At 47.0% G+C, this 20151-nt stretch overlaps 1 protein-coding gene across 4 annotated transcripts in view; it reads left to right on the plus strand.

Moving 5' to 3' along the window:
* Positions 1–1959: 1959 nt before the first annotated feature.
* Positions 1960–20151, plus strand: part of LOC146820793 (uncharacterized) — a 114752-nt gene continuing 96560 nt past the window's right edge. Inside the window, exon 1 of one of the 4 annotated variants that reach the window (XM_085611590.1) lies at positions 1960–2168. Coding sequence is in view for 2 of the 4 variants with exons in the window: in XM_085611588.1 (XP_085467714.1) it covers positions 2145–2168 (24 nt within the window). In the remaining 2 variants the exon portion in view is untranslated. Of the gene's footprint in view, positions 2169–7335; positions 7472–20151 lie in introns of those variants that run through there. The other 3 variants (XM_085611588.1, XM_085611589.1, XM_085611591.1) reach the window with 3 other exon arrangements.

Below are 20151 nucleotides of genomic sequence, written 5' to 3' on the forward strand. Positions count from 1 at the left end.
CTCAAATGAGTGCCATTTCTGATATTTATATGATTCCCTCGTCTTCATTGCTTAATTTTGCTCGCAGGAAAGTGTCAATCATAGTCGTTGAAATGTCATTCATAATTACAATGAAAACATGAAAATGTCACACATAGCAATCTGAAACCTGGGCAGTTCTGGGGTCCATTCAGGCCCTCTGCTGTCAACCACATTCACAATATCCTCTGCATTTGTGCAAACACAGGAATCATGACAGTCCCCTGGCAGTGGCAATTAAAAAAGCCATGGTGAAGAGTATAACATGGCTTTTAACATATCAGAGTCTTTTGTGTGTCTGCTTGTGTTTGTGTGTTTGCCTGTTTTTTGTAAGAAAAAAGCAAGAGAGAGAATCAAGACACTCTCAGGAGGTATTTTAAAGAAAATGGGTGGCACTTTGTGTGTACATGTCTGCGGCGACAAAGGTTCATGAATAACGTAGTAGGCAGGATTGGTGGGTGAGTTAGTGGATGGATGAGTGAGAAAGGGTGGATGTATAGATGGATGAATGGATCGATGAGTGACTGGATGGATGAGTGAATGGATGTATGGGTGAAAGAGGGTGGACGATTGGATAAAAGGGCAGATGATGGGTGGATAAGTGAAAGATTAGATGGATGAATGAAAGGGAGGGAGGATGGATGAGTGAAAGGAGGGACTGAGTGAAAGGGTGGATGGAATGAAAGGGTGGATGGTATTAAGGAGTGATAGGGTTGATGGATAGATGAGCAAAAGGATTGATGGATGAGTGAAAGGGTGGATAAAGAGATGGATGAGTGAAAGGATGAATGGATATGTTCAAAGATGGATGGATGGATACGTTTGGATATGAAGGGTGGACAGACGGAATGGTGAAAAACTGAATGATGGATGAAAAACTGAATAGACGACAGAATGTAAAGGGTAAATGGTGGACATCAGCAGGTAAATGGTAGGATGAAATGATGAATAGATAGATCAATGGAAGAGATATCTTCAGGGGAGGGTCATGATGATTTGCTTCATTTGCTTGGTGCCATAAAAGCTTTGGTTTGAAGTGCGGGTATTTTCAGTTTCTTCCTACTCACGTGCTCAAAAATATTAAGTATTGTGCCAAACAACATCAATTAACAGTATGGCATTAAGAAGGTACAACTATTGCAAAAAAAAGGAAATGTTAACATATTATCGCATTTCTCTTTAATTTTGTGTAATGAGTTAACCTGCTTTGTTTATATAAACACATTTATCATGTGTTTTGGTGTGTGCTGCAACTATTATGGAAGTTGTTAAGTATCATTATGTCTTGCCCTTAGCCCCGCCCCTTGCCCCACCCACTCACTACAGCTTTAGCTCATTTTAATGAGTACCTGCACTTATTTTTTCCCATTTAAGCACTGACTATCTCCCACCTGAAATTGCATCTTCTTCAATAGAAGTCATTTTGGAAATTACATTCTCACTATTTCTATTCCAAAATCTCCCACTTCCCGGTCCTAAAACGTTGGCATGTATGCCAAATAGCAAAAAAACAGGCTTAGCACTGGGGGAAGAGGCTAGCAGAGAAGGGGTTAAAGACACACCTGTTGGCTATGAAAATGCGTGTTCTCGTACTGGTTCAGAAGTTCAAGTCTAGTATTGCCCCTACATCATGCATCATTCATGTGATATCACTTTACGGAACGTCGTAGGAAATTGGGTATGCTAAATGTTACAACTATTGCTTTTGGGGACTTGTGCTAAGCGCTATGGAAATAAACAACTTATTCTTTTCATAACATGAAGCTAGTAGCAGTATGCTGAGCCCTGGCAGAAGCATACAATAAATATGAAAAAATTAGACAAGTGAGCTTCTCGGCATACAGTATGTATACGTTCGCATTCTCTAGCGCACATGTAGCAGGTCACTAGCGCCTATTCTGTGGCCACAACAGAAACCTACGTAGTAAGGCTTCCTTGAGCATGCGCAGTAGGAAGCAAAGGGGACCATGCGCTTTTGAGTAGTGTCTCGTGTTTACGGCATGTGCTGTGGCCCGTTCTGGCAGTATTGTTTACTGAGAGGAAGGGAGCTGTGTCCTTGGCTGCCTAGTAAAAATCTCTCACACCGATATTTTCACGTGGAAAATTGAGTGACGCTCGGCAGAGGAATGTTTCGGCGTGATTCTCGCAAGGTGAGTAAACATATTTTAACGTGCACATGCTTTTGTAGAAAAATGTGTGTTTCTGAAGCTATTTGTAAATTGTATTAATAAATTACATGCTCCACAACATTGTACTCCGCAGCAAGGTATGCAGAAATGTAATGCGGGTCCTGCAATGTGAATTTACTGTGTATTGAAAGGAAGGTGCCACAGTGGTAACGTGGACGCAGGACGTTAAACGTGCTTAAAACGACGTTGTGTTTTAGTGTTGGAGTTGTTGTTTAAGAGCTGATTTTAGCGGTTTCATTCTTAAGTCATTCATGTTTCACGTTTATTTCCGTGGCATGTAGAGGTCAGCATTCCCCTGTTACTTTAAACGGATGGCATAAGCAGGTAAAAACCAACATACACCCATTTGTTTACAGCTGTAAACAGTGAAATTTGGCGATTTTTAGAAAGTGTCACTGGGGTTGTTTTTAGTTTCAGATCGTCCACTACCCAATCGAGTCATTTATTTTAGTCTTTGCAGTTATCTGTTGTGAGCTGTTTTTTGGGACTATTCGGAAACGCATCTTAAGATTTCCTGATAAAGTGCAACACAGGTTCATTTATTTTATTTTTTAGTTGTGTGTCTTTAGGCGTTGCGCCTGGAGAAGACATCACGGGGAAAACAAGGACAGTATTGTAAATGGCTTCAGTGATGTAGGCGGCACTGTAGTGTGTTTGCATAACAACCTGTGATGATGGGAAAAAGTTCTGGTAGAGTGATATTTTTTGCTAAGTTCTAATGCTCCCATGCCTGACCATCTCCACGCTCACCAAGCAGTGCCTGTAGGAAGCTGGCTCTGTATATACTATACCATAGTGAGGTATAGTGTGCACAGAGTCCAGTGGAACACCAAAGGTAGGCAGAGGTAAAGTTAGATAGAACCTTACTCTCTATTTGTGGTAGTGTGGTCGAGCAGTAAAGCAGTATCAGAGGAGAGTGTAAAGCATGTGTTGTACACACTCAGTCAGCAAATGAATTCACACATTCAAAGACTGAACTTCAGACCAATTGTTTTTGTATGAAAATATTCTTTCAGTTATTTGATTTTCTCAATCCAAGCAAGCCTGGCACAGGTAAGCAATACATACGTTACAGTAGTAATACAGTTTGTAAACAGTTTGGATTGCAATAGTAAATGTACTTTGATTGGACTTACAGTATTGTTTAGAGAAATGCAATGGTTTGTAAATACAGAACATAGACTTGAATGGGATTTTTAGTAAAATGTCAGGTAAGTTACTTTTTGGATTACTTTTTTTACTCAGAGTAGTATGCCTGGATACTACTCTGGGACATTTCCTGCAAACAGGTTGGTAAAATCATTTTTGTTAACCCCTTGCATGCCCTTGACGGAACCACTCCGTCATGAGCCACGGGCGCCGTGTGCTCATGACGGAATGGTTCCGTCATGCTGCGGCCGTTGGTGGCCGCTCCGCGCACGCGGCGCTAATTCCCCGCCTGTGCGGGCGATTAGCGCAAGTGGGTGGAGTCATGACGGAACCACGCCGTCATGAGCATAGCTCGCCCGTGACTCATGACGGCGTGGTTCCGTCATGACCATAGTGGCGCCGCAAACCCCCCGAGCGCTGCGGCGGAATTCGCGCCGCAGCGAAGGGGTTAAACAGTGTAATTTTAAAGAATTTCTTTACGTTTTCAAACTCCACACTTTGGAACTTTTTCCAAGAAAAACAGTCAATGTTATCCTACAGAAGAAAATAGTGTTTACAGGTAAGTTACTTTTGAGATTACTTTTCTTACACAGTGTAGTATACCTGGATACTACACTGGGACATTTCCTGCAAACAGGTTGGTAAAATCGTTTTTGTTAAACAGTGTAATTTTAAAGAATTTCTTTACGTTTTCAAACTCCACACTTTGGAACTTTTTCCAAGAAAAACAGTCAATGTTATCCTACAGAAGAAAATAGTGTTTACAGGTAAGTTACTTTTGAGATTACTTTTCTTACACGGTGTAGTATACCTGGATACTACACTGGGACATTTCCTGCAAACAGGTTGGTAAAATCGTTTTTGTTAAACAGTGTAATTTTAAAGAATTTCTTTACATTTTCAAACTCCACACTTTGGAACTTTTTCCAAGAAAAACAGTCAATGTTATCCTACAGAAGAAAATAGTGTTTACAGGTAAGTTACTTTTGAGATTACTTTTCTTACACAGTGTAGTATACCTGGATACTACACTGGAACATCTCCTGCAGACAGGTAAGTGAAATTGTTTTTGGTAATCGGTACAGTTTTAAAGAATTTCTTTAGGTTTTTAAACTCCACACTTAAGTTATCCTATGGAGGAAAATATGGTTATCGGTTTTGAGGTAAGTATTTGGTAGTGGGAGTTGAGGTTCTGGGGCTAGACTCAGGGGTCCCCCAGCGCCAGTGATGCACTCTTGTTACACCCTCAGCGGCACTAGGGCGGCCGGGTGCAGAGTGTTGAGGCCCAATGTTAACCAATGGGGGATAGGGGGCCTCTGGTTGGTGGCTGCTGGCAAGCAGGTCACTGGGTTGTGGGAGCAAATGTCCTGGACTTTAGCTCAGGCCAAATGGGGAAACAAATTAGCGGCGTTGTGGCAGCCGGGTGCAGTGTGCTGTTTTTGGCGTCGGGTGCCCTGTTGTTTTCAATGGGAATTTTCGTTTTTGGTTTTTAGCTGCAGGCTCGGTCCAGGGAGACTTCCGGGAGGAACCAACAGCTGGGCAGGTAGGTTGGCGGGCTCGGGGATGTAGGTGCACCTCGGGTTCTTTTCTCCAGGGCGCAGGTCGGCTGGATGCAGGGGTGTCTTTTGAGGTAGGATTTCACGTTACCGGGCCACTAGCGGTTTGGAGGGGTCTCCGTGCAGAGGCTGCAGGCGATGTCAGGAAGTCCTGGAGCGGTCAACCCACGGTGGAATCGGACTCTGGAGCACGGGGGCCGGTGGGCCACTTGAACTCGGGCTGTAGGCGACGGGTGCAGTGGTGGTTCCAGGCATCGGGTTTCTTTTTCCTCAGCAGGCTCGCAGTCTTTGTTTGGTGTTTCTTTTGAACAGAGCTGCTGTTCACAGGAGATCCGGTCTTTGTTGAAGGCAGTCAGTCATCCCTGGAGTTCTGGAGGTCGCTGGCTGCAGGACAAGACGATTTTTGATGCAGGATCTCCGGAAACTGCAGACGGGCCGGTAGGGCTGGGGCCAAGTCTGTTGTTCTCTGCAGTCTCCTCTGCTGGGCGTCTTCTTTTGTCCTTTTTAGGTCTCGCTAGCGTAAGGCTGCGCGCATGCGCAGTCTCGCTGGCGAGATTTAGTGTTGACAGGGTATTTTCAGTAAGGGGCATTAAGCCCCGCCCCTCTCTCCCATTGGCCGGCATTACCGTTTATGGTAAACGGCGGCCAGCCATTGGGAAAGAGGTGCCGGTGACGTTTTCGCTTGGCTTTTCGAGCCGTCCCATTTGGACGGCCTTGCCTGCTTTGCGTTGGTCGCAAAAGGTTTCTTATCTTTATGGGGCCAAACACATGGCCCCATAAAGACAAGAAACCTTTTGGCAGGCGAGGCCACGGCAGAAAAAGCCAAACGAAAACGTCATGGCGAGCGCTTGTGTTTATATGCCCTCGAGCCATGCTGTGCATTCTACATTCCAGGTTGTGAATCGTAAAGTTTACCACACGTGCTGCTGCTACAGAGTGTGAGGTGAGGGGGGGCAGGGAGCAGTGGGCCTTGGGAGGGATGAGGTGCCGTTGCCCAGGGGAAAGGGTGGGAGAGATATGTGGGGCAGCTGACGGGGTTAATATTACCAACTGAAATGGTAATAAACGGCAAGAACGTTATGGGGCATTAATAAAGTGCTAAGGGAAATAGTTGCAGGATATTTCTGAGTATTGGTGTATTCGCCTAGCTCACCTTTCACCGATTGTGGCTCGTCTGGCGAGGTCCCCGCCAGAGGGTGGATTTCCTCCTCAAGGCACATTTGTGGGGATGGGTGTGTTGGTGATGGAGCCACCAGATGGCTGGGGTCTGTGGAGGTCGGCGTGGGCTGCTTGGTTGCTGATCTAGGGTTGATGCGGTGTTGGAATGCCCGCGGTGACTGGCGTTGTGGTCGCCTAGACTTTCGTGATGGGTGCAAGAAATTAAAGGACGGAGTAAAATTCGGGGGGGGGGGGTGTAACCGTGGGAGCGGGCGGAGTTTGAGGGGAAGGGAGGGTGACACGGGATTTTATTTTCTGCGTTTCTATATAACGCAGACTTTACCCTAAGGGGTCAGGGTGCCATCGGACGGAGAGGCAAAGGTGTTGTTCTGGGGTGTGGGCGGAGTGGGATGGTTGGGTGAAGGAAGCGGGGGTGATCGGCTGAGGGTAGGAGGGGGGCGTTGTGGGTTTTAGGGGTCGGAGTGCTGCGTGGGAGGGTGTGGGATGGGACGTGAAGGGGAGGTGGGCGTTCCTCAGTGGGTCGGGTATGCACAAAGGCTGGGAGGAGGCTTGGCGGCGGTTTGAGCTCCATTCAGAGAGGATGGATGTTTTTGCCGGGCTGGGCTCGGCCTGCTGGCATGTGGCTAGCTGTGGAGGATAAGGGGCAGTACGGAGGATTTGATGTGGGACGGCCGGAGTGTCGGCGCTGGTTTGGATGGGTGGGTGATGATACGTTGGCATGTATGCCAAATAGCAAAAAAACAGGCTTAGCACAGGGGGAAGAGGCTAGCAGAGAAGGGGTTAAAGACACACCTGTTGGCTTTGCTAATGCATGTTCTCGTACTGGTTCAGAAGTTCAAGTCTAGTATTGCCCCTACATCATGCATCATTCATGTGATATCATTTTACGGAACGTCGTAGGAAATTGGGTATGCTAAATGTTACAACTATTGCTTTCGGGGACTTGTGCTAAGCGCTATGGAAATAAACAACTTATTATTTTCATAACATGAAGCTAGTAGCAGTATGCTGAGCCCTGGCAGAAGCATACAATAAATATGAAAAAATGAGACAAGTGAGCTTCTCGGCATACAGTATGTATGCGTTCGCATTCTCTAGCGCACATGTAGCAGGTCACTAGCGCCTATTCTGTGGCCACAACAGAAACCTACGTGGTAAGGCTTCCTTGAGCATGCGCAGTAGGAAGCAAAGGGGACCATGCGCTTTTGAGTAGTGTCTCGTGTTTACGGCATGTGCTGTGGCCGGTTCTGGCAGTATTGTTTACTGATAGGAAGGGAGCTGTGTCCTTGGCTGCCTAGTAAAAATCTCTCACACCGATATTTTCACGTGGAAAATTGAGTGACGCTCGGCAGAGGAATGTTTCGGCGTGATTCGCGCAAGGTGAGTAAACATATTTTAACGTGCACATGCTTTTGTAGAAAAATGTGTGTTTCTGAAGCTATTTGTAAATTGTATTAATAAATTACATGCTCCACAACATTGTACTCCGCAGCAAGGTATGCAGAAATGTAATGCGGGTCCTGCAATGTGAATTTACTGTGTATTGAAAGGAAGGTGCCACAGTGGTAACGTGGACGCAGGACGTTAAACGTGCTTAAAACGACGTTGTGTTTTCGTGTTGGAGTTGTTGTTTAAGAGCTGATTTTAGCGGTTTCATTCTTAAGTCATTCATGTTTCACGTTTATTTCCGTGGCATGTAGTGGTCAGCATTCCCCTGTTACTTTAAACGGATGGCATAAGCAGGCAAAAACCAACATACACCCATTTGTTTACAGCTGTAAACAGTGAAATGTGGCGATTTTTAGGTCTCGCGAGCCAAAGGCTCGAAGAGAGATTTTATATGTGGGATTTTCAAAGTGCTACCCAGTCTTTTGGCTGGCCTAAACCTTGAGTGCACGATGGCGTGCACGTGCACAGCTGCTCCTCTGCTCATTGCATTTCCCCCTCCCTTCTCACCCAGCCCTTTGATGCTCTGCTCGATTACTTTCACTTTCGCCGCTTTGACCCTTGCATTCCCCCCTCCCTTCTCACCCCCCCCTTTGATGCTCTGCTCGCATCTCCCTCCTCCCTGGGCGTGAAGGGAGACAGAGCCATCCTGCTTGATTGCCGTGTCTGCGATCACTTTAATGAAATGCAGCGCTCGCTCCCCTGCTTTCACTAGGCCCGTTTGGCTTCCTCGCGTGTAGATTTTACAGTGTACACCTACATAACTCGCATTTTGTTTTTTATTTATCTTTCTTTATGTTAAGGCTTTGTGTTTTGCTTATTGGTGTATTCTTCTGCTGTTCTCAAAATATAGCGCAAACTCGACTTAAAGGTATTGGAGCGCTTTACATGAGCCTCAGTTCACATGCATTGTGAGATTAAGTGATTTGCCCAGGATCACAGGCTCTTGAACCAACGCCAAGACTGGAACCTGCTTTCCCAGTTCCATAGTCGCAAAGCAGCCTGGACCGTAATACTACATCCTGGGTAGAGGATGGGAAGGAGGGGGAGAGACAGAAGCCACACGAAAGCTCGGCTCGCTATGAGCTCGAGGTTCCAACAGCACCTCGAGCTGAGCCAGGCTCCAGCTTTTAGTGACTTGCCCGCCTCGAGTTGCTAAGCACTGGTGCCCAGAGGTGTGGCTCCCTCACCAAAGCACAAGTCTGTCTTTTTCTAACACCCTTTGGGTAGGGGACAGTAGGGCATTTCTCTTGCTCGCGTGAATATCACTCTTGCCACTGATTTCTGATCTGGTGGCCAGTGAGTGAATACGTTGTACAGAGCGCTTTTGGATGTGAGTGTTATAGAATAACTGCTGATTTAGACCCCACTTCTTGTTTGTTTATGGAGCAGAGAGGGTGGGAGGACCTTAGTTTGGCAGCAGAAGTACAACACTAGAGCATGTTCACAAAAGTGGGCTAGTAGTGTCCTATTCATGAAAGTGAATTAAATGGGTTGACTTATTAACCAGGGCTAGTTTGCATAGCGTTCTATTAGATAAAGTGTAGCATAATCGTAAAAAAACACGCAGAGTTCTGAAAATCCCTTTTCTACACCCTGCAACAACTTCCTACAAACGCCCACTCCGTTATGGATACTCTGCATCCGCCCTACACCACCACTACTTGCACTGCATTTGTAAGGCATTTATTAACCAAGTCTCACTGTTTGGAAGAAGGCCTCCTTGAGGCAGACTGAGATGCAAGATTGTGGCGCTCTAACCCCAGCCTGAAACTGGTCTGTTGCTTATTAGGTCTGTTCACCCTCCACGTGTCTCTCCTCACCCTCCACCTCACCCTCCACGTGTCTCTCCTCACCCTCCACGTCTCTCCTCACCCTCCACGTGTCTCTCCTCACCCTCCACACGTGTCTCTCCTCACCCTCCACACGTGTCTCTCCTCACCCTACACGTGTCCCTCCTCACCCTCCACGTGTCTCTCCTCACCCTCCACGTGTCTCTCCTCACCCTCCACGTGTCTCTCCTCACCCTCCACGTGTCTCTCCTCACCCTCCACGTGTCTCTCCTCACCCTCCACGTGTCTCTGCTGAATGCCGCACACTGCTGAATGCCGCACACTGCTGCACGCCGCACACTGCTGCATGCCGCACACTGCTGCACGCCGCACACTGCTACACGAAACATTGCTGCACGCCACACACTGCTGCACGGCACACACTGATGCAACCGGCACACTGCTGCATGCCACACACTGCTGCACACTGCTGCATTACTCACTGCTGCATGCTGCACGACACTGCTGCACGCAGCACACTGCTGCACGCCGCACACTGCTGCACGCCGCTGCACGCCACAGTGCTGCATGCCTCACACTGCTACACGAAACACTGCTGCACGCCGCACACTGCTGCACGCAGCACACTGCTGCACGTCACAGTGCTGCATGCCTCACACTGCTACACAAAACACTGCTGCACGCCGCACACTGCTGCACGCCGCACACTGCTGCACGCCGCACACTGCTGCACTCCACACACTGCTTTTATGCTACTGACATTGTAAATGACAATGCCTTTTATTTGTTTTAAAACCAAAACATAAATAAAAGGCATTGTAATTTTACAATGCCAATAGCTCAAACTCTTAGAAATGCGAGACCTATTGCATTGCAAATGCTTGTTAGAAAGTGTCACTGGGGTTGTTTTTAGTTTCAGATCGTCCACTACCCAATCGGAGTCATTTATTTTAGTCTTTGCAGTTATCTGTTGTGAGCTGTTTTTTGGGACTATTCGGAAACGCATCTTAAGATTTCCTGATAAAGTGCAACACAGGTTCATTTATTTTATTTTTTAGTTGTGTGTCTTTAGGTGTTGCGCCTGGAGAAGACATCATGGGGAAAACAAGGACAGTATCGTAAATGGCTTCAGCCTTCAGTGATGTAGGCGGCAATGTAGTGTGTTTGCATAACAACCTGTGATGATGGGAAAAAGTTCTGGTAGAGTGATATTTTTTGCTAAGCTCTAATGCTCCCATGCCTCACCATCTCCACGCTCACCAAGCAGTGCCTGTAGGAAGCTGGCTCTGTATATACTATACCATAGTGAGGTATAGTGTGCACAGAGTCCAGTGGAACACCAAAGGTAGGCAGAGGTAAAGTTAGATAGAACCTTACTCTCTATTTGTGGTAGTGTGGTCGAGCAGTAAAGCAGTATCAGAGGACAGTGTAAAGCATGTGTTGTACACACTCAGTCAGCAAATGAATTCACACATTCAAAGACTGAACTTCAGACCAATTGTTTTTGTATAAAAATATTCTTTCAGTTATTGTATTTTCTCAAACCAAGCAAGCCTGGCACAGGTAAGCAATAAATACGTTACAGTAGTAATACAGTTTGTAAACAGTTTGGATTGCAATAGTAAATGTACTTTGATTGGACTTACAGTATTGTTTAGAGAAATGCAATGATTTGTAAATACAGAACATAGACTTGAATGGGATTTTTAGTAAAATGTCAGGTAAGTTAGTATGCCTGGATACTACTCTGGGACATTTCCTGCAAACAGGTTGGTAAAATCGTTTTTGTTAAACAGTGTAATTTTAAAGAATTTCTTTACGTTTTCAAACTCTACACTTTGGAACTTTTTCCAAGAAAAACAGTCAATGTTATCCTACAGAAGAAAATAGTGTTTACAGTTAAGTTACTTTTGAGATTACTTTTCTTACACAGTGTCGTATACCTGGATACTACACTGGGACATCTCCTGCAGACAGGTAAGTACAATTGTTTTTGGTAATCGGTACAGTTTTAAAGAATTTCTTCAGGTTTTCAAACTCCACACTTAACCATATTTTACTCCATAGGATAACTCTTATCGGTTTTGAGGTAAGTATTTGGTAGTGGGAGTTGAGGTTCTGGGGCTAGACTCAGGGGTCCCCCAGCGCTAGTGATGCACTCTTGTTACACCCTCAGCGGCACTAGGGCGGCCGGGTGCAGAGTGTTGAGGCCCAATGTTAACCAATGGGGGATAGGGGGTCTCTGGTTGGTGGCTGCTGGCAAGCAGGTCACTGGGTTGTGGGAGCAAAGCTCCTGGACTTTAGCTCAGGCCAAATGGGGAAACAAATTAGCAGCGTTGTGGCAGCCGGGTGCAGAGTGCTGTTTTGGCGTCGGGTGCCCTGTTGTTTTCAATGGGAATTTTCGTTTTTGGTTTTTAGCTGCAGGCTCAGTCCAGAAAGACTTCCGGGAGGAACCAACAGCTGGGCAGGTAAGTTGGTGGGCTCGGGGACGTAGGTGCACCTCGGGTTCTTTTCTCCAGGGCGCAGGTCGGCTGGATGCAGGGGTGTCTTTTGAGGTAGGATTTCACGTTACCAGGCCACTCGCGATTGGGAGGGGTCTCCGTGCACAGGCTGCAGGTGATGTCAGGGAGTCCTGGAGCGGTCAACCCATGGTGGAATCGGACTCTGGAGCGCGGGGACCGGTGGGCCACTTGATCTCGGGTTGTAGGCGACGGGTGCAGTGGTGGTTCCAGGCATCGGGTTTCTTTTTCCTCAGCAGGCTCGGAGTCTTTGTTTGGTGTTTCTTTTGAACAGAGCTGCTGTTCACAGGAGATCCGTTTTTTGTTGAAGGCAGTCAGTCCTCCCCGGAGTTCTGGAGGTCGCTGGCTGCAGGACAAGATGATTTTTGATGCAGGATCTCCGGAAACTGCAGACGTGCCGGTAGGGCTGGGGGCTGGGGCCAAGTCTTTTGTTCTCTGCAGTCTCCTCTGCTGGGCGTCTTCTTTTGTCCTTTTTCTTCTTAGGTTGCGGGAATCGGCTTTCTTGGTTCAGGGCTGCCCCCTAAATACTGTATTTAGGGGGCGTTTTAGGGGTTTTGAGGTCAGTAGTCAATTGGCTACTGACTTTAGGGTGACTACACCCTCGGTGTGCTCACCCCACATGGGGGAGTGAGCACAATCCCTAATCCTGATTGGGGAGTGCCTGCCATCTGCAAGATGGCGAGCACTGAAGAGAGGGCTTCACCTCGCCTCCCCCACCAGAGGAGTGGAGTTGGCAGAGGTGGGCACACCTTCTGGGATGACTAGTTTTTCCCGCCTGTCTTCCCGCCGAAAAGGAGGGGAGACAGGAAGGGGGCATGCTCCTGCTAGCAGGAGAGGCTGGGGCTCGCATTACAAAGTCTGTCAGGCCTGTGAAGCTCCCTTGCCACAGATGTCTCTTCATGGCCTGGGGGAGGTGTGAACACCTCCGCCCAGGAAAGGCTTTGTTTCTGGGCTCAGGGAGCGAAGGCTCCCACCCAATGGGGTCCAGAAACATGTCTTGTGGTGTCAGGCTGGTGTGTACCAGTCTGGGAACCCACCAGAGACTGGTTTTATTTCAGGGGGCATCTCTAAGAAGCCCCCATGTGTGCATTTTTCATTAAATCCCACACTGGCATCAGTGTGGGTTTAATCTGCTGAGAAGTTTGATACCAAGCTTCTGAGTTTTTAGTGTAGCCATTGTGGTGCTGTGGAGTTCGTAATGACTAGCTCTGCACTTACAATGTCTATGAACGAACTTAGACACTGTAGGGGTACAGGGCTCATGCACCTGTACCCTCACCACTGGTATAGGCACCCAGCTAGAGGGGTGACTGATCTATGCCAGGGCAGTGGGTTGTAGGCATGGCACACAGGGATGTGTGCCATGTCGACTCTTCACTTTGTTCTGCACTAAAACACGCAGTCTGCAAAGGCAGTGTGTGTGTGTGTAAAGGTACAGGGCCTCTAAGGGTGGCACAATAAGTGCTGCAGCCCTTAGAGGCCTTCCCTGGTCACAGTGCCCTGGGTACCTGTGGTACCATTTACCAGGGGCTGACCTGTGGCCAGAGATGCCAATTGGGTTATGTTTGGGGAAAGAACACAGGCCCTGGGAACCTGATAGGCAGGGACTCATGGCACATCAAATCAAAGTGCATCAGTAGTCTGGCAAAAAGTGGGGGGTTACTGCAGCAGAAACCCACTTTCCTACAGTGCCAATATTTCACCAAAGTCTTCACTTGATTGTGAACTGTGCCAGCAGGTTGGTGTTGGCCCAAACCACCTTCCAAATAAGTGTGCTCTGAAGTCATCTAAAATAAGTCCACATTCTCAGATCCCGCCTAATACCCGCTCCCAATCTCACATGGTGATTAATTCAGTTTTCCCATTTACACCCGCAGTTATCACAGGTTGACCTTTTCTCGACCTTTATTCCAGAAAGTGTCTCTATGAAGGTGAGCATCGTGTTCAGTGGCTGACTCAGTTTCAGTTCCTGATAATGTAAGAATCATTACTTGATCCAATGTCTTTTCCTTCCCTAGGGAGATGCCTAAGATCTCAAGGAATTAAATGCCCTCAGTACTGTAGCAAGTTCCCCCTATGTGGGTGACCCACAGACAAGACATTTTTGAGGCAGTGCCGCATATTCTCCCTCTGCTGCAATCTGCGCAAGAGCCACTTCAAATCGTGTCAAACATGTCCAGATATTCACAGGTGAAGGACAGTCTGTAGGCATGTGTTAGAACTGGGATCTTTCGTTGGCTGAGGTAGGTACCTTAGTCCAAATAGGGACCCTTGATTCTAGTCAGGGTAAGGACAGACACACCCTTAGATAACCCTTGCTCACCCATTGGTAGCTTGGCACGAGCAGCCAGGCTTATCTTCAAGGCAATGTGTAAAGTATTTGCAACTGTTGCAGGGATTCTGCTCATGCACAGAACTATGCGCAGGAAACCTGGACCTCAGTGAATTGCGGTGTACCAAAAACTCACCTCAGTACTCAGAACCCCAATCCGACTAACATATGTGTCCCATTCGTCCTCCGTATCCTCTCGGAGCTCCCAATGTATACACAACCCAGAACAAGCGACTTAAAGAGTACTCTCAGAAATGGTGGGAATCAGAAATACCTGTTCGTTATTATTCTCATATCAGTCCACAAGAAGAGTAATCAGAGACACGGTAAAGCTTAAAATGTTTATTTTATAGAATACGTGTCCTAAGATGCAGTACTTTGGCTAACATAGGCAGACAAATGATTAAAATTAAAACCATCAGCATTGTTACAATACCATACAAAATGAAGGGAGAAATCATATTACAAATGATAGTGAAACACAACCACCCTCCCTTCACTAGTGAGCTAGTATTATTATACTAATAGAAGGTCTCTAGGTTTGAAGGGGGAACCCCATACCGTAAAGATCAGCTTAGGTGAATCACATCACAGGATCAGCTTTGCTCTGTGCCTGGAAAAGTTATTTTCCAGAATGTGTATCTAATGCATGCAAACTGCAATATTAAAGGCTCTCGACTTTCAGATATTTGCAGCTGTGTGCGTGTTATGGCTAGAGCGTGGGCCGATCAACCTGAACTCAAAAACATACATTGTTTGGTGGCTCAGACTGTTTCTGCACACAATGTTCAGACCAAGGTTGCAGTGCACGTCTAGGGATGTGAACAACAGACAGTTCTCATGTGAAGAAAAGGCAAGCAAGCAGTTTTCAAATAATAACATGTACCTGCAGTGTCGTGTGCATAAGCAGCAAAAGTGGCAAGATGGCGTTTCTAACATCTAAGGCGCTTATGCTAACATAGCAATTTATCTATCTAAAACGCTGCCTCCACTACACAACCACACTCTCAGTAACAAAGTGATAACACCACAAATGGACACCACACTGGTTTCATAAAAATAGCGGTATCTTTATAAAAAGGAATACGATGAGACCAAACGATAGAAAACCAACATATGCGTATTCATAATAATTCACTTGGTGGATTATTAGGCCAGCAATCACTTGTAGGTTCTTGCGGTATTAATGAGTAATTCACGATCTCTAATGCATTCCCAGTGCAATGCTATGCAGTTCATAATGCAGTTAGTAATGTAGTAATAAGACAGTCCAAAATGCAAGAATCAGGCAGTTCGTAATGCAAGAATAATGTGATTCTTATTGCAAGAATCAGGCACTTCGTAATGCATTAATAATGCGGTTCGTAATGCAAGAATAAGGCAGTTCGTAATACAATAATAATGCGGTTTGTAATGCAAAAATCAGGCAGTTCGTAATGCAATCTGCGCGGTCAACTCGGGCACCACTAGGCCCCAACAGCAGAGACAGCGGTCATAGGCTTAAAGGGGCGGCCCCGGTCCTGCTGGGCAGGTACGGACCGCTTGGGGACTCAGAGCGTCTAACGCGGTGCAGCGGGAGAGAGCTTGGAGCACTCCTGTACTCCGCCTGCATGCCTCCCCAAGCCACACACACTTGCGGCTCCCAACCGGAGTCCAAGCCTTACCTGGGGGGCTGCGCTGCCTCGCTCTCTCTCTCTCCCTGCTCGTCGGACGTACTGCTGGGCGATCCCGATCACGTTGCGGCTCTGTTGCTAGGCGACGCTGTAGCCGGACAGGTTATGGCGCTGCCTTCTCCTTTGTTGATGATCTTGGGCAGAGTCCTTACGACGAACAGCGATCACGATCCTTTTCACCTTGTAGCTCCCTTAGCTTCAAGAAATCCTTTTGCATGTTGCGGCTCGGGCCGGTGGCGGTGATCCTTACTCACAGCCTTAGTTACGATGACTGCTCGGGCCACAAACAGCAATACAGCTGCGTGGACGATGCTTCACGCTGCAGGGGCAATGCGATCACGGGGCACCTTGTAAACAGTTCCACGGACCCCACAGCAGTCTCAGGCATGCAAAAGCACCACGCACACAGCGTCGCTGAGACACAGTCCTTAGTTTCAAGTAAGCCGTTAGCACGCTGCGGCGTGGGCCGACTGCGGCGATCTTTTCTCACAGCCTTAGTTAAGATGACTGCTCGGACCACAAACAGCAATAAAGCAGCGTGGCCGATGTTTCATGCTTCAGGGGCAATGCGATCACGGGACACCTCGTAAACAGTACCACAGACCACATGGCAGTCTGAGGCGTGCAAAAGCACCACGCACACAGTGTCGCTGAGATACGGTTGGAAACTTTTATATTCCTGAGTTTCCACAACAGGGGACCAGCTCTCCTCAGGCCCTTAGAGACACGCTACTTCAGGACACAGCACACAGAACACACAGCAAGGGCAGTCCTTCTCTTCGGTTTCTTCAGCTGTTCTTCTTTGGCAGGGGTTCCTCTTGAACACAAAGTAGTTTCAATCCTTTTTAGGTCTCGGCTAGCGAAGGCTGCGCTTGCGCAGTCTCGCTCGCGAGATTTAATGACTTGGAGAAGAGGGGCTTGAACCCGCCCCTCTTCTCCATTGGCTGGCCTCTTAAATGCTGGCCAGCCATTGGAGAAGAGGTTTGTCTCGCAAAACAGGCCCCGTCCTTTTCGGATTCGGGGGCGTTTTTTTTCGATACTTTTCGCTTGGCGTGTTTTTCTCTCCTCCAGCCAATGGCAAGAGGAGAGAAAAAGAAAAACACGCCCCCTAATCCGAAACCGCCGCTGCGTTTCTCCGAGGCATTTCTGCTTCACCTCGGAGAAAGGCAGTGGTGTGCTTGTTACTTTCTCCTTAGAGCTAAACAATTTGATAAGCGGTGCCTAGCTTAAACTATGGCCATTGATTTTCAACAGATAATTTGGAGGCATCCATACCTGTGACCAGAGGAATTGTGAAATCCCTTATGCCACAAGTATCAGTACTGACTCACGGAATAACATTCATTGTTATTTTTCTGTCTGGTTTGGTGGTTCTTTTTTAAGTAATAAGTCGCTCTCTTGTTGTGATCCTAACATACTATTAGTGCCCGTAAGTGTTCACGATTTGTTCTCATAAAACTAAAATCAATTGAAATCAATACCACTGATCATTTTATTATGAAGGCCAGTTACAATTTTTGTCCGAACTCGTCTTTTTAACAGGCGGAAATAAGTCTTTTATTTTTATTTTTACACAATACTGCTGAAACCACATCTAAACTTAATATACATTTATTGTGGTTTTGTACTAAAAATGCATTCCTCAGTTATTCGTCTGCTGCAGTTTTATTCATAACTACCTCTCACCACTGTCAATTTTGGAAGAGCCTCACTCACTTACCGGGCGCATGCCCAGATGGTACGTATTCCCGAGGCAGATGCAACATCCAAGCGCCCGCAACTGATGCGCCGTGACTCCTTTCATGGTGCCCTGTGTGCCTACATGAAAACCGGCGTAGGTACCTCCCCATGAGGCAATCGCAGCTCGCATGCCCGGGCTTTGGATACTCGGCATTCCGCTAGCACTCGTAGAGAAAGCGGCGGCGCTGTGCCGGTGGAGGCTGCCATGCTGCTACGGATACGACGTCACCAGAATGCGATGGAACCACACAGCAGGCCGCCATCTTAGAAGCTGTACGGAGGAAGTATACTTAGGGCGCAGCCATATGCAAAAAGCGTCACAAAAAGCCATGGAAGAACATGAGCAAGCAAAAATCGTCAATGCCAACATTTTTAGAAAAGTAAAGTGGGAGAATTTTAAAAGTAATCAGGACTCTATATTTTTCCCATTTACTTATATTGAAAGAGAGGCAATTTCAGGCGTGAGACCACCCAAATGAAGATATTTTTGGCTTCAAAGATGATGATCGGGACTCTCCAACCTAAATCTTGTCTAAGGCATGTTTAAAATATAGCATTTAGCAGTCAAGTATAGCAGCCAAAGCCTTTTCAAAACGATAATCTGTATGCCATAGAAAACAAGCATTGGCAAACCCAAAAGGTCTCGCCTTTGGGACCTGTTGGCTTTACGAATGGTTTTTAGGTCTCGGCTCGAAGGCTGTGTTTGCGCAGTCTCGCTCCGAGATTTTTAGGTCTTGGCTCGAAGGCTGCGCTTTCGCAGTCTCGCCCCGAGATTTAATGTTTAGGAGTGGGGCTTTAACCCGCCCCTTTTTTTTTACCTCTTCTCCATTGGCTTGCCTCTTAAATGCTGGTCAGCCATTGGAGAAGAGGTTTGTCTCTCCAAACAAGCCCCGTCCCTTTTGGATTCGGGGGCGTGTTTTTTCGATTCTTTCTGTCCTCTGGAATGTAAACATTCCAGCCAATGGCCAGAGGAGAGAAAGAAAAACACGCCCCCGATTCCGAAAACGACACTGCGTTTCTCCGAGGCATTTCTGCTTGACCTCGGAGAAAGGCGGTGGTTTTCATGGCGACTCCCTTGAATGATTGTTGCGCCCCCGACGATTTCGATCGCTGCATCTTGCAGCGGTGATTAAGCTATTGACATTGTAAATAACAATGCCGTTTCTTTAAATGTTTTAAAAACAAAAACATAAACAATAATAATGTCATGAGCAATGCCAATAGCTCTAACTTTAACAATGCCGAGACCGTTGCATTGTAAATGCTTGTTCAGTATGGATTTCAGTCTTGAGATCAAGGGTTTCAGCTCTTACATTTATACCCCTAAATGCCTTTGAAGTCTTTTTGTTCAGGGTGCTCTGACCTCGTTCCAAACCAAACCTGGGTGTCTTCCTGCCAGTGCCCACCCTCCTGCTTTGATAGTCAGGGTCTGGGGCCCAGACGCTCAGCAGGAGGTGGAGACATCCTTTTGTGGCAGCAACACAGCCCTCTTCACATCCAGGAGGCTACTCCTCCCCCCACATCAAATGCCGGCCAGCCTGTTGCTGTCTCACCTTTTCCTCCCTGGGGTCAGAACACTTCCCAGACCCTGTCACATCTAAACCCAGGCAGGAAATATACAACCAGGCAGAGGCACACTGGATGGTTTAAGACAAGAAACCAGCAACTTTTAAAAACGTGGTTTCTAAGCACACACTTCAAAAACCATCTTCACAAAAAGATGTGTTATTAAATTCTGAGTTCAGGCACACTAAACTCAATCTCTGTATCTTATGCCTGTGGGAAGATATGGTGGAAACATGGGACACAGCATTCCCCATTCTGTCCTATGGGCAAGATGGCCTTGCAACAGTTAAAAATGAATGTGGCAGTATTTTACTGTCAGGACATGGTACACACCCCAGTACATTTCCTACCTTTCATATACACTGCACCCTGCCCGGGGGGTACCTTGGGCCTACTATAGGAGTGTCTGATGTGCATAAAAAGGGAAGGTAAGGCCTGGCAAGTGGGTGCACTTGTCAGGACAACAAGGCATTTACCAAACAGCACGCAGGCACTGCAGTGGCAGGCCTGATATCTCATTTTAGGCCTACTTGTGTGGGTGGCACAATTAGTGCTGCAGGCCCACTAGTAGCATTTGCATTACCAGCCCTGGCACACATAGTGCACTTTGCTAGGGACTTTACTAGTAAGACAAACATACCAATTATGGACAACCAATTACCATACCACTGTACACAGAGAGCATATGCACTTTAGCACTGATCAGCAGTTGTAAAGGGCCCAGAGTCCTAAAACCAACAAACACATGTCAGAAACAATACAGGAGGAAGGCAAAAAGTTCAGGGATGACCCTGCAAAAGGGCCAAGTCCAACAGCATGCATGTATCAATATATTTAATTGTCACATTAAAATACAGTAAATGTAAGCTGTCTGAGTGGATTTGTAGGAGTTTGAAAGTAAGCTCAATGTCCACTTTTGCCATCAGCACTCCCACTCCTGGGTCTCTCACAGCGATGAATGTGTAGAACACTGGCCACTGTTCCTTGATCC

The sequence above is a fragment of the Triturus cristatus genome, chromosome 6, assembly GCF_964204655.1.
Source record: "Triturus cristatus chromosome 6, aTriCri1.1, whole genome shotgun sequence".
NCBI classification, from domain to species: Eukaryota; Metazoa; Chordata; class Amphibia; order Caudata; family Salamandridae; genus Triturus; species Triturus cristatus.